This window comes from Notamacropus eugenii, chromosome 2 (genome assembly GCF_028372415.1).
Source record: "Notamacropus eugenii isolate mMacEug1 chromosome 2, mMacEug1.pri_v2, whole genome shotgun sequence".
Lineage (NCBI taxonomy): Eukaryota > Metazoa > Chordata > Mammalia > Diprotodontia > Macropodidae > Notamacropus > Notamacropus eugenii.
The window spans coordinates 190,659,322-190,672,497 of NC_092873.1; the positions used below are offsets into that span (position 1 = coordinate 190,659,322).

Genomic DNA, 13,176 nt, shown 5'->3' on the forward strand with positions numbered 1-13,176 from the left:
TATATAAATCCCATATATACCAAAACATTTATAGCAGCGCTGTTTGAAGAATATGATGAATACAGAGAATGAAAAGATTTATATGATACAAAGTAAAGAAAGCAGAACCAGGAAAAAAATGTCCACCATGAATACAACAATGTAAACAGAACAACAAAATAAAATAAAATAATACTGCTAAAGTATAATGGTCAACTCTAACCCCTAAGAGGATATAAGACAAAACACACCTCCCATTACTTCCTTGCAGAGACAGAGGACAATAGAGGTGTAATAGTGTGTAAAACATTGGTTTATTTTGTGGAACTTTTTTTCCCATTCTTTTTAAAATATAAGAAATATCTCTCTGGGAAGGGAGGATATATTTTTTAAAAATGTAAATAATGTAAAGAGGAAAGATATCAATAGAAATCTGGTCTTTTGCAAACCTTACTGCACAAATGCCATTTTTATTTAAACCGAGGTGGTTAGGAGTTTTGAGTTATACTGGGAGATAATTATGAGGAAAAAATATTTTCCAATGTGTTAAAGAAGTAATATTTAATAAAATGAGTTGGGAATTCAGAGTTGACTATGAGAAAGGTTATAATTTCAGTAACTGATACTGTCCAAACATACTCTTGGATTACCTTTCAACTTGTAATGAGAGTAGAATGAAGTGGCATATTCTCTAAGTGAGTGTGGTTGACTCTAAAATCCTGTAAGACTGCTATACTAAAGTTACCCTTACAGCTTTCCTGCACCTCTGAGAACAGTGTACACAGTAGGTCCTTAATACATTTGTACTGTGATCTCAATTAGCATTTCCTAAGTGCCTACTCTGTGGCAGGCACTAAATGCTAAGTGTTGGCAAAGAAAGGCAAAAAACAGTCTTTGCCTACAAGAAGCTTAAAATCTAATGGAAACAACATGCAAATGATTATGTACAAATAAGCTATGTACAGGATAAGAAGGAAATGAGCAACAGATGGAAGAAACTAAGATTGAGGAAGACTGATGCAGGAGGGACATTAGCTGTAGCTTGAAGGATTTGGGGGAATTAGGAAACAGATGGAGAAAGCATTCCAGGTGTGGGAGACATTGATAACGCTTGGAATTGGAAGGCGGATTGTCCTGTTTGAGGAACACCAAGGAGACCAGTGTCATTGGATTGAAGATTATGTGTTCAGTGGGGACCAGTACCTTTAGTGTGATGGCTGCTGAGCCCTTTTGGGGGCTCTTTTCACCTTTGGTGTCCACCTGTTCCACCTAACTCTCACCTGTGGCTCCAAGAAGCTGCAGCATGTGCAGTGGCCACACCCTGGTAAACCATTTTGGCAGATGGGCCAAACCAGGTTGAGAGTAACCAAGAGTTCTCAAACTCATTGGTGAGCCCTATAGGGGAGTGTCTACCCCAAGCATGTGAAGTCTTCCTCTGGTGGAATGGGCAGATGAAAACAATTTGTTCCAACGGCCATGAAGGCAGATGAAGCAAGTGATGTGGAGCGCTTAGAGCTTGGTTAGACACTGAAAAGCCAAGGTCATCCACTGCATCCTGAGTCATCGCCATCAGCCTTGACTCTGTCCTGTCACTGGACTATGATGATTCTGGAGGAGAGAGTGAGGCTGACGACTTCGTGCAACTCTGTCTTACTTAAATCCAATTTACACATGAATCAAAAGACATCACCCATACCATTTCACTATTATGTCTCAAAGTCCTGTGGCAACAGGCAAATGATGAAGTAGAAGGTGTGGACACACTGGGAGCTGTAGTCACAACCCTGCACACAGGTGGCCCAATCCATAGGGTCCTTTCTCACTGGAAGCAGCCGTGAGACTCGGCAGCCCCTGGGTGTCTGACCAGCCTTTTAAGAATTGCACTGCTCACCTCCTGGTGTGAGGAAGGGGTTAGAAAAGGTGCCCTAAACACTGTCTGCTTAGCCAACTCTGGCCTGATCACCGCAGCAGGCAAGGAATCCCACTATGCAGTCAAAACACAAAAAAATGTACAAAATCAACTGCAAAGATGATTCCACTCACCACTGGGGCATGAAATGTGGGCACACTAATAGACAACACAAAATCCAGTTGACCTGAAAGATGTGCTCTTGTTGCAAGAGAACTCAACAGATATTGCATCCAAATAACAGCCCTGAGTGAAACAAGGTTGGCAAATGAAGGCTAGCTTACTGAAGTTGGAGCTGGATACACCTTTTTCTGGAGTGGACACAGTAAAGGAGAGTGTCGTGAAGCTGGTGTGGGTTTTGCAATCAAAACTAATCTAATCAGGAAAATGCCATGCCACCATCATCAGTGCCTATGCTCCCACCACAACAAACCCTAATGAAGTCAAAGAAAAATTTTGTGAAGACCCAGAGACCCTTATCGTCACTGTGCCAAAAGAGGACAAGCTTATAATTCTGGACGATTTTAATGCTAGAGTAGGCTCAGACTACCATACTTGGCAGGGAGTCCTAGGGAGAAATGGAGTTGGAAACAGCAACAGCAATGGTCATTTGCTGCTGAAGACTTGCACATCACATGAACCTTCTCTTCACCAACACTATCTCCCATTTACCTAAACGCAATAAAACTTCATGGATGCACCCTCGCAGCAAAGACTGGCATCTAATAGACTATGTGATTATAAGGAGAAGAGACAGACAAGATGTGAGTGACAAAGGCAATGTGTGGTGCAGAGAGCTGAACTGATCATAAACTTATCCTTTCCAAGCTAAATATTCGCATTCATCGGAAGTGTCACCCCCAAGGTAAAATGACTACCAGAAGAATTAATGTCAACAAACTACAGCTACTCTCTGAGCATTAAAAGTTTGTTGCTGTCTTGGAGAGAAAATTGAGCCAACACACAGCTGGCAACAGTAGAGCAGAAAAGGAGTGGGCACCTTTCAGAGACTTGGTGTACAGCACTGCATTTGCTCATCTGAGTCAGAACACTCGCAAACACCAAGGCTGGTTTGATGAAAATGATGGGGAAATTCAGAAGCTGCTAAACAAAAAATGAGAACTCCACAGGATTTACTAGCAGGATAGTTCATCCACCTCTAAGAAGGCAGCACTTAATTCCATCAAAAGCAAAGTACAAGCAAAGTTTAGAGAGATGCAGGATTCCTGGCTCAGCAAGAACGCAGACGAAACTCAGTTTTATGCTGATAGTAACAATCCAAAGCACTTTTATGATCCTCTGAAAGCTATTTATGGATCGAAAACCTATGGTGCATCACAACTACTCAGTGCTGATGGAGCCACATTGATTAGTGATAAGGACATGATCCTAGAGAGCTGGGCTGAACACTTCCATAGTGTTCTCAACAGACCATCATCAATCAATGCTGAGGCCATTGACCATTTCCCTCAGTTTGAAGTCAGTCCCTCCTTAGTTGAACTTCCCACTGAAGAAGAGATTTTGAGGGCCATTAGGCTCCTTCCATGTGGCAAAGCACCTGGTGCCGATTCTATTCCAGCTGAGATTTACAAGGTAGGGGGACCACTGCTCATACAAAAGCTGACTGTCAAAATTTGGTTGCCCAGAGAAGCTCATCAATATTGTACATATATTTCATGACTGAATGTTTGCCCAGGTTCTGGATAATGTACAATGCTCTCACACCTTCCCAGTCACCAATGCAGTGAAACAGGGTTATGTGCTTGCTCCCATGCTTTTTTAGCCTGTTTTCAGCCATGTTGACAAATGCTTTCAATAAGGATGAACACAGTATCAAGGTCAACTACCATACTGATGGCAAGTTCTTCAATTTGAAAAGGTTACAAGCCAAGACCAAAGTGGAAGGAGTGTTGGTGCATGATTTTCTGTTTGCAGATAATTGTGCACTCAATGTAGTTTCTGAAGCTGAGAGGCAACAAAGTATGGATCAATTCTCTGCTGCCTGTGCTAATTTTGGTCTAATAACACCAAGAAAATATAGGTGCTCCATCATCTACATATGGAACCATTGGTTACAACAAATGGAAAAGTTTTGAATGCTGTGGATAAGTTCACCTACCTTGGTAGCGTACATTCCAGGGATGTACATATTGACAAGGAGGTTGATGCACGCATTGCCAGAGCCAGCTCAGTGTTTGGGAGGCTCCGAAGAAAAGCTTGGGAGAGGAGGTATTAGACTACCTACCAAACTGAAGGTCTACAGAGTCATTGTAGAACATGGACAGTCTACCAGGGCCATGCCAATAAACTGAATCGCTTCTATTTGAACTGCCTTAGGAAGATTCTGAGGATCACCTGGCAGGACAAAGTAGCAGACGCTGAAGTCCTTGCTTAAGCTAAACTGCCAAGTATTCTAACTATGCTTCAGAGAGCACAACTCCAATGGGCTGGCCACACTGTTCAAATGCAAAATGTATACTTGCCAAAAAGACTATTTTATGGAGAACTTGCATGGGGCAGGTGATCACATGGTGGCCAGAAGAAACAATACAACGACACTCTCAAGAACTCTGGAAGACATAGAAGACACTGGCACAGGACTGCTCAGCATGGCATACCCACATCAGAAAGGGTGCTGTACTCTTTGAGCAAAGCAGAATTGAGACAGCACAAAGGAAATGCAGGATGTACAAATCTGGGATATTCACCCCAAATATTCACATGGACTATCTGGGCCTGACCTGTGGTAGAGCATTCCAAGCTCTTACTGGTCTGATTAGCCACAGTTGGACACACTGAAATGTGTGATGTCACACTTTATCGTGGTGATGTCATTTTGGTCCTCTTTGAAGATGAAGGACAACAACCAAACCAATCAAATCCCAGGCTCACAATCTGGGTGTAACCTTCAACTCCTCAGCATTTCTTCATGCCTTCATATGCAATCTGTTGCCAAAGCCTGTCAATTTTGCAGCATGTTGCTCAAATATACCCACTTCTCTCCTCTTTACAGATTCTTACCTCCTCACACCTCGACTACTGCAATGGTCTGGCAATTGGTCCACCTGTCACAAGTATCTCTCCATTCTAGTCCTTCCTTCACTCAACCAAAGTGATTTTCCTAAAGTGTAGGTCTGACCATGTGACCACCCCCTGTCCCTCCAATAAACAACACTGGCTATTTAACACCTCCAGAATCAAATACAAAATCCTTTGTTGGGTATTCAAAGACCTTCATAACACCCTAAAACTTTCCTATCTTCTTACATTTTATACCACCCCACTCTTACCCCTAAGTACTCTTCAATACAGTGACACTGGACTCCTTGCTGTTCCTAGAACAAGACATTCCACGTCTTGGCTTCAGGCATTTCTACTTGCTGTCCCCTGATGCCAAAAATGTTCTCCCTTCTCATCTCTACCTCTTAGCTTCCTTCACGTCCTATCTAAAATCCTGTCTTCTACAGTAAGTCTTTCCCAATCCTTCAGAGGGACCTGGTGTCTTCCCCCTACTGATTATTTCCTATTTACATATATTTGTTTGTATGATGTCTCCCCTATCTAGATTATAAGCTCTTTGAGGGCAGGGGCTACTTTTTGCCTCTTTTTTTATCCCTAGCACTTAGCACAGTGCCTGGCACAGTAAATGCTTACTGATTGATTGCATATTGTTGCCAAATTATTCTGTTAACTAATCTCCCAATTGCATACTCCATTTCCCATTTTTGCATATTTATATAAGCCATAAGTCCTATTCTTGGAATGAGGCTAAGACTTCTTTTCTCTACTTTTCGAAATCCTTACTTTCTTTAAGGTTCAGCTCATGTGTCAACTCCTCTGTACGGACTTCCATGTTCTTTATGTTCTCTTCTCTCTTCAAACTAACTTTTATTTACTTACGTATATATATGACAAATTCATCTTTGCAGATAAGAAATATTTTGCTTGTTTTTTGTATCCCAGATGCCAAGTATAGCACATCTTGCATGTTGTTAAGTACCTAAAAGATGTTTGTTGTGTGTGCTCTGAAGATCTAAAACTAAATAAGTTTCAGTTAAGAAGATATTCCTTAGGACCAAATCTAGACTCCTCACAGTGTGGCAATGCAATAAATATGGAACAAACTCATTAATTATTCTGCTTCTCCATTTATGCCTCTCTGCTATTTCTGTGCCCTCAGGGGTTATGTCTACATAAATGTTGAGAAAATATCCTCACTCATACTATGGACTAGGACTTAAGACTAAAGATGACCCTACAAATTATTCATCTCTATCTTTATAATGTAAGGACCTCAATGATGGACATATGTTTGCTAAGGGCCAACCAAGCTAAATTCTAAGAGGATTATCATCAGGTTGGTCCTTAAGGTAATTTTTCTACTCACACTGACAAAATAATAGACTATTTTAACTTGATAATATAAAAGTTGGATCAGAATATGCTTTTCCCTCACTCCCCCTGCTCCTCCTCCTGCTGCTGGCTCTTCCTCCCCTCTCCTCTCCTCCTCCTCTAGTGCCACTGAGTGAGGATCTGCCACTGCAGCATTTACCATCCCTGGAACCATGGCTTCTGGAGTAACTGTGAACAGATGAAATAATCAAAGTTTTCAATGATATGAAAGTAAGGAAATCTTCTACACAAGAGGAGATCAAAAAAAGAAAGAAAGCAGTTTCTGATGTTTAAGTGATGACAAAAACCAAATAATTGTAGAGGAAGCAAAGCAGATCTTCGTGGGTGACACTGGTGATACTGTAGAGGACCTCGACACATCTTTTGTGAAGTTGCTACCTCTGAATGATTGCCGATATGCTTTGTATGATGCCACACATGGGACAAAAGAGCTAAGAAAGAAGACCTAGTTTTATATTCTGGGCTCCTGAGTGTGCACCTTTAAAAAGCAAAATGATTTATACTAATTCTAAAGATGCCATTAAAAAGAAATTCACAGGTATTAAACACGAATGGCAAGTAAACGGTTTGGATGATATTAAGGATCGTTCAACACTTGGAGAAGAATTGGGACGCAATGTAGTAGTGTCACTTGAAGGAAGACCTTTATAAAATGACACTGAAGTGCCATCTGGAAATAGCTTCCATTTCTGCAGCTCCATCAGTTGGAATAGTGTTAAATTTTTGTCCCTTACCATATCTTCCCAGAAAACATAAAGAAGTCAATAATTTAAGTAGCCTACCAGTGACTGTCATTAGACTGTTTCATCCTGGTAGTTATATGCAGAATCTGAGGAATGCCTTCACATCACATTTTAGCCAAAACAAACGGCATTATATGCATCCCTTGCAGAACTAAGATGAACATGATAGTCAACATAAATAGCTTAGAAAACTGCAAAGGGTTAAGCTAACTGAATGCCTTGAAAGTATGATCCACTGGTCAGATGCTAAACTTCATTCAGTATTACTTAGAGTTGCACTTGATTGCAGTTCCTAAAGTTTCTGTGCTTTGTACACCTAACCTGTCTTGAACATGCCTATTGTGACATGGCAGCACAGATGTGTACATACACATACATGTATGTATATACACACATATATGTGTATGTACATACACATATGAGTATATATATTTATATGTGTAACTATGCATTGAAAGCGCTTTTACATAATAAGGTTGTCCTCTTCAAAAAGGAATGCCAATTAAGTTTTCATAACTGTCATCAAATTATTATAGTACCTATAGTACCTCAGTGTTCATTCCTGTTATCTACATATCTTCTTAAATGAAGTAGTTGTTAATGCCTTTTTATTTTCCATTGAATGTACACTACAGGAGTAGGAGTTAAGTGTTTACCATGTGAGTCTTGCAGCACTAAAGATACTTTGAATAATGTTATAATAGCAATTTCTGTATGAAAAGAGCCTTAAATGGAACATTGTTTTTTGAGAACAAATTCCCCACCCCCACAAAATTGGCCACGTTGAAATAAAACTTGTGGCTTATTACAAAAAAAAAAAAAAGAATATGTTTTTCCTCAACTACTTCAAAGGATCCCTGATTTTATCAGTATAAATAATCCTTCCATGGAGCTGAATCATAAGCTCTCTTAAACTATCCTTCAGGAGCTGATGTATCCCTCACAGAAAATCCATTACTTGGTAGCCAACACTTTATTTGATAAGCCTTTATTGACTTGGTGTTCTATTGGCCAGTCAATAGCCAATCCCAAAGCCTTTCCATGATGGTAGCATCTGATGCAACCTGAGTTAGTACTATACATTAAGTACAAGAAACTACCAAAATTGGACATCTAGCATCACAGTTCTAGAGGTGGAAATGCATGAATGAAAAAACGTTTATCAAGTGCTAACTATACATATCAAGCACTGTGCTGGCACCATGAATTCAAATTTAAAAGTGAGACAGTTCTGCTTTCAAAGAGTTTATATTCTAATATGAAAGATAAAGCACATAGGTGACCAGAGGCTAGAGAACAGATTTTTGGTTTAAGGAATCACAGAGATGATGAAATGATCCACATGGAATCTAACTGACATCCCCTTTTCAGAAGTAAGGTACTGATTTGATTAGTCTATCCAGAGTAGGAGGCAAAAGCAAAAGGGAGAGAGAGGCAGATGTGGCAATAGGGCAGATGACAAAGCAGCAAGAAAGAAAAAAGGAAAGATACAAAAAGTAGGTAGATTAGACCAAATGCATATAAAGGGGATTTATGCTCAACATGACAAGACTTTGTGACAATCCTGAGGAATCAATTTTCAAGATGACTGGAGGGGAAGATCCCTAAGATTGGGGGAGGGAGGAAATTCTGTGCATTATTTAGCTTATTATTATTAATAAGCAACAAGTTAATAAAGGAACACCAATAACTATTGATCTATATGCTAAATCTACCATATATTAAAAATGTTTATAAGAATGATCTACACACACACACGGGCCTACTGGCCTCAAATTACAATTAAACTCTGAGAAGTCCTGACCAGAAAGAGAGTAGACGTGAAAATGTTAAACTACAACAGTTTTGTATAATAAAAGACTTATAAAAATCTTGTAGCTAAATGTGTGCTCAGAAATACAAAGAATATGAGATGTTTTGAATACTTTAAAAAAACAAATAGTAAATATTTATTTAAAGTAAATATGATCAAGGGAAAAGAATCCAATCCATTGGCCATGTCTGAAAAATGTATATTTCATTCTGTGCATCTGGTTCATCACCTGTCTATCAAAAGGTATGAAGCATGCCTCATTAACTGGCTGCCGAAGTCACAATGGATCACTGCATTGATCAGCTCCCAAGTCTTTCCAAGTACTTTTGTATATATGGGTCCTTTCCTCATCTTTGACTACTTTGGGAGTATATGGCAAGTAGTGGTAACGCTACGTCAAAGATATGCACAACTGAGTGACTTTTTGGGTACATTTCCAATTATTTTACACAGTACTTGGATCAATACAAAGCACCAACAGCATAATAGTGGGCCTGCATTTCTGCAACTCATCCCAAAAATTTCTATTTTCATATGGTTATTGATAAGCTTATGGTTTTTCTTTTGAAAACTGCCAGATCATATTTTTATCCATTTATCTGCCAGGGAAGCATTTGGATTTTCAAAGTTAATAGTGTTGTATGCATTTCAGATTATATAAAAAATTTCTGTAAAGTATTTTTCTATGTATATTCCTGATAATCTGGATATGCTGCCATCATTTGGAAAGGATTTCTGTGTTCGTCCTTCATTGCCAAAGAAGACCATGCCATTAGAGAAATCATGACATGACTTGCACTTGACTTTGTTTTGAGTGAGGGAGGGCTGTGCAGGTTACCAGCCTCACTTCTCCTCCAGAGCCATCTGAATCCAGTGACCAGATATTCATCAGGATGACTGGAGATGACCCAGGATCAGGCAATTGGAGTTAAGTGACTTGCCCAAGGTCACACAGCTTGTGAGTGTCAAGTGTCTGAAGTGAGATTTGAACTCAGGTCCTCCTGACTCCTGCACTGGTGCTCTATCCACTGCACCACCTAGCTGCCCCAAAAAAGATTACTGACAGGCTTGTAATCAAAACACCTAGATTTCCCACTGGCAGGGTAGATAGAATTACCACTCAATTATGCTTTTAATGAAGCTCTTCACACATACATACAAACAGTGATGTAAATTTCTATTAAAAATATATTCAAACACAACTATATGTTGTAGAAAGGACACGGGATTTAGGATTAGAAATCTGGGTTCTAGTTCAGCCACTGACTACTTATTATGACACTTGACATTCTTCTTTATGTATTTCCCTGGATTATATTTCCTTATCTGCAAAATGAAAAGGTTAAAACAGATTCTATCTAAGGCCAATTATAAAATACAAATTTATATCAAGATTTAAATAAATACAAGTACTTGGGCATAGTTAGGTACCTTATTCTTATTAAGGCATTCCATCCCTATGAAGGTAGCAGATCCTTAACTATTCTAAGGCTTTAATGGAATGAATTTACTCTGAATTCCTTAGTTCAGACCCCTTTATAGGCCTTAATTTTCAGGGATTATGCAGGAGTTTAGAACTTTTAGCAGTTTCACCAGGTCATCAGAATTAAAGCTCTTCTTCTGCAACATATTCAAGTTCCCACAGTAAGTTTTTGTTTTTTGGTTGGTTTTTTTTTTGTTTTTTGTTTTTTTTGCTACAAGGCCCCACACTGAGTCATCAATTCTCAGCACTGTGTTAAGATTGTCTATGGAAAGTACTTTGTAAATCTCAAAGGTAAAAAAAAGCACCCAGCAAATGTCAGCTATTAAAATTATTATTACTTCCTAAGTAGTGTCTCCCTGCCTCCTGCTTCTGGAGAAAATACACTTATGATCTATTCTAACACAGACACTAAAAAAGAAAAATTATAGTGACACAACCCTTTCCCTGGTCAGCAACATAAATGTTTTTCCCCAACATTAAAATTCCTCTATACCCAGTTATTGGTTTCTTCTTTCTTTTATTTTTGAGGGAAACTGTTCTAATCTTCTCCTCTACCCACGTAATCGATAGCATGACTACATTTTGTACAAAATAAAATTTGCATTCAATCATTTCCACAGCAACAGGATCACATATCTTTGCTATATGAAAGAGTTCTTTCTGTTAAAGGGGCCATATCCAATTTCCAAGTACAAAGTCTAAGTTTAACGAATCAAACCTTTAGAAAAGACATGACATTAGATTATAACAAGTTTTTAAAAGAGATAGCTTAGTCTGCTGAAACTACTTTATAACATCAAAATCTTTAAGATAGTATATTGCCAAAGTGGTAAATTATTTTAAGATAACTTACCAATGGCCTTTGTATAATGTCTTGCACCAAGCAACAGTTCTGGAGCTCGATACCAAAATGTCACTACTACTGGATCCAAGTCTGCTAAAGGTTTTAAGGGAGAATTGAATAATCTGGCAAAACCCATGTCAGCTAAAAAATAAAACAATAAAATTAATTAACTTAATATGCTATACAAAGCAAAATGCTACTTTTCAGCATTTTTCCTACATAAATCCTAAGAGTTATGATGCCTAGAAATCTAAGCTTCCTAAACTATAAAATGGGCCCTAAGAACATCTGTGTGTGTGTTTACACACACCATTTCATTTAACAAATAATTATTCATGAACAATTACTGAGTTAATCGCATGTATTATGATGAACAGGGATTATGAAGGATACTAAAAAAGTAGAGACTACCTTCCACTCATTCCATAATAGATCAATGGAGCTTTATCAGAAAGCATCGTATCTTTGCAAATGACAAATATAATTAACAGCTACATTCTTTACCAAGAACTTGCCATCAAATAAGTTACAGATGCTAACCAATCAATGGGCTATAAAAACAAAGAAATAATAATTATATAGTTCAGTGTGAATTTAAAATGACAAAATTGCATTGCAAGTTCTATGAAATAGATATAAATCTACTACTGACAAAGACTACATGAGGAACCATCAAGTATGACAGCTATACAACATCATAAATCTGCTCTAAAATCAATATTATGACCATAATAAGCACTAAATATTTAATTAATAATGGTTTTCTTCTTAGAATTCAGAAGGGATTTGTAGAGATGGCTCAACTTTCTTAAAAAGCCATCCAAATAATTTTAAGCTGATATTTTCTCTCAATAAATTTCTCAATCACAGAGACAAAATCATTTCACTGATCTTAAAGGCTGTTAAGTACAGTGGTAGGTGTTTAATAAATATTTATTGTTGTTGATATAATGTTATTCCTTCCACTAAGCAGTAGTGTTGTTTTTTAAAATAAAAACAGCCAACATTTTTCCCTTTACTGCCTACTTATTTAAAATGTTTCCATCTTTCAATTAAGAGATTTAAACTAGATATGATCTAAGATCTATTCCATTTCAAAATCATATAAAATTGTAGTTATTTGGTATACCACATAAAAATGAAAGAAAAAAGTTATTTTACTTAGTACTTTGTTGACAGCTATCAGAATATTTTACTTCTGGAGACCTAAAAAAACAGTTCCCACATTATTATAAAGCTTTTAGGAAAATATCAAAACATTTCTCACAGAATGCTAGGAGACATAATAATTTTACTACTTACTTCACCTCTCGCTTTCTGTAGCTTAAAGCACTCTTAGAACGAATGAATGCTAACACTAATCTATTATAAATAGGAAATATACAAAAGCAAGATTTAAAGAAATAGTTACATTTTACCTTATTTATGAATCTGTAGTTATGTTCAAGGATTGGTTTTAGTTAAATATAAAGTAGAATATAAGTCTCTTGGGAGCAGGGGCTCTTTCATACTTATCACTGTACCCCAACACCTTTGAATTAAACTATCATATTACTCTGAAATTCTTAACAGTAAGAATGGGCCAGGGTAAATGGTTTCTACTGAAAAGTAATGAGAAATAAAACTGGATAAAGAGGGTAGAGTGAAATTGTGTTAACTCTGAAAGGCCTATTAAGGGATTTGAACTTCATCCTATGAGGATTTATAGTACATAATGTATTGGAATGGACAATGGACTAAGATTTACAAAACTAGGTGCCAGTTCTGGTTCTGTCATTCACTAATTAGAGGATTAGGGGCAAGTCACTTCGCCTCTCTGGAAACCAGTTTCCTCATCTATACAGTTAGGATTTAGGTTAGATAGTTTCTAGCTCTCTTCCAACTCCAAAATTCTTTAATTTCTCATATGAAAGCTTTAGAGATTTTTGCACAGGAGAATGACAGAATGAAATCAATACTTGGGGAAAAAAAAGTCAAAAAGATCACTCAGAT

At 37.8% G+C, this 13,176-nt stretch overlaps 1 protein-coding gene and 1 pseudogene across 5 annotated transcripts in view; one reads left to right on the forward strand and one right to left on the reverse strand.

Annotated features, from left to right (window-relative positions):
* Positions 1 to 13,176, reverse strand: part of CDK19 (cyclin dependent kinase 19) — a 214,425-nt gene that overhangs the window by 27,046 nt on the left and 174,203 nt on the right. For 4 of the 5 annotated variants that reach the window (XM_072643046.1, XM_072643049.1, XM_072643050.1 and 1 more), the window contains one exon: positions 11,194 to 11,325. The exons of the other annotated variant lie outside the window; for it this stretch is intronic. In XM_072643046.1, coding sequence (XP_072499147.1) covers positions 11,194 to 11,325 — 132 coding nt within the window. The remainder of the gene's footprint in view (positions 1 to 11,193; positions 11,326 to 13,176) is intronic. 5 annotated transcript variants of the gene reach the window in all.
* On the forward strand, positions 6,454 to 7,052 carry LOC140526657 (cofilin-2 pseudogene; annotated as a pseudogene).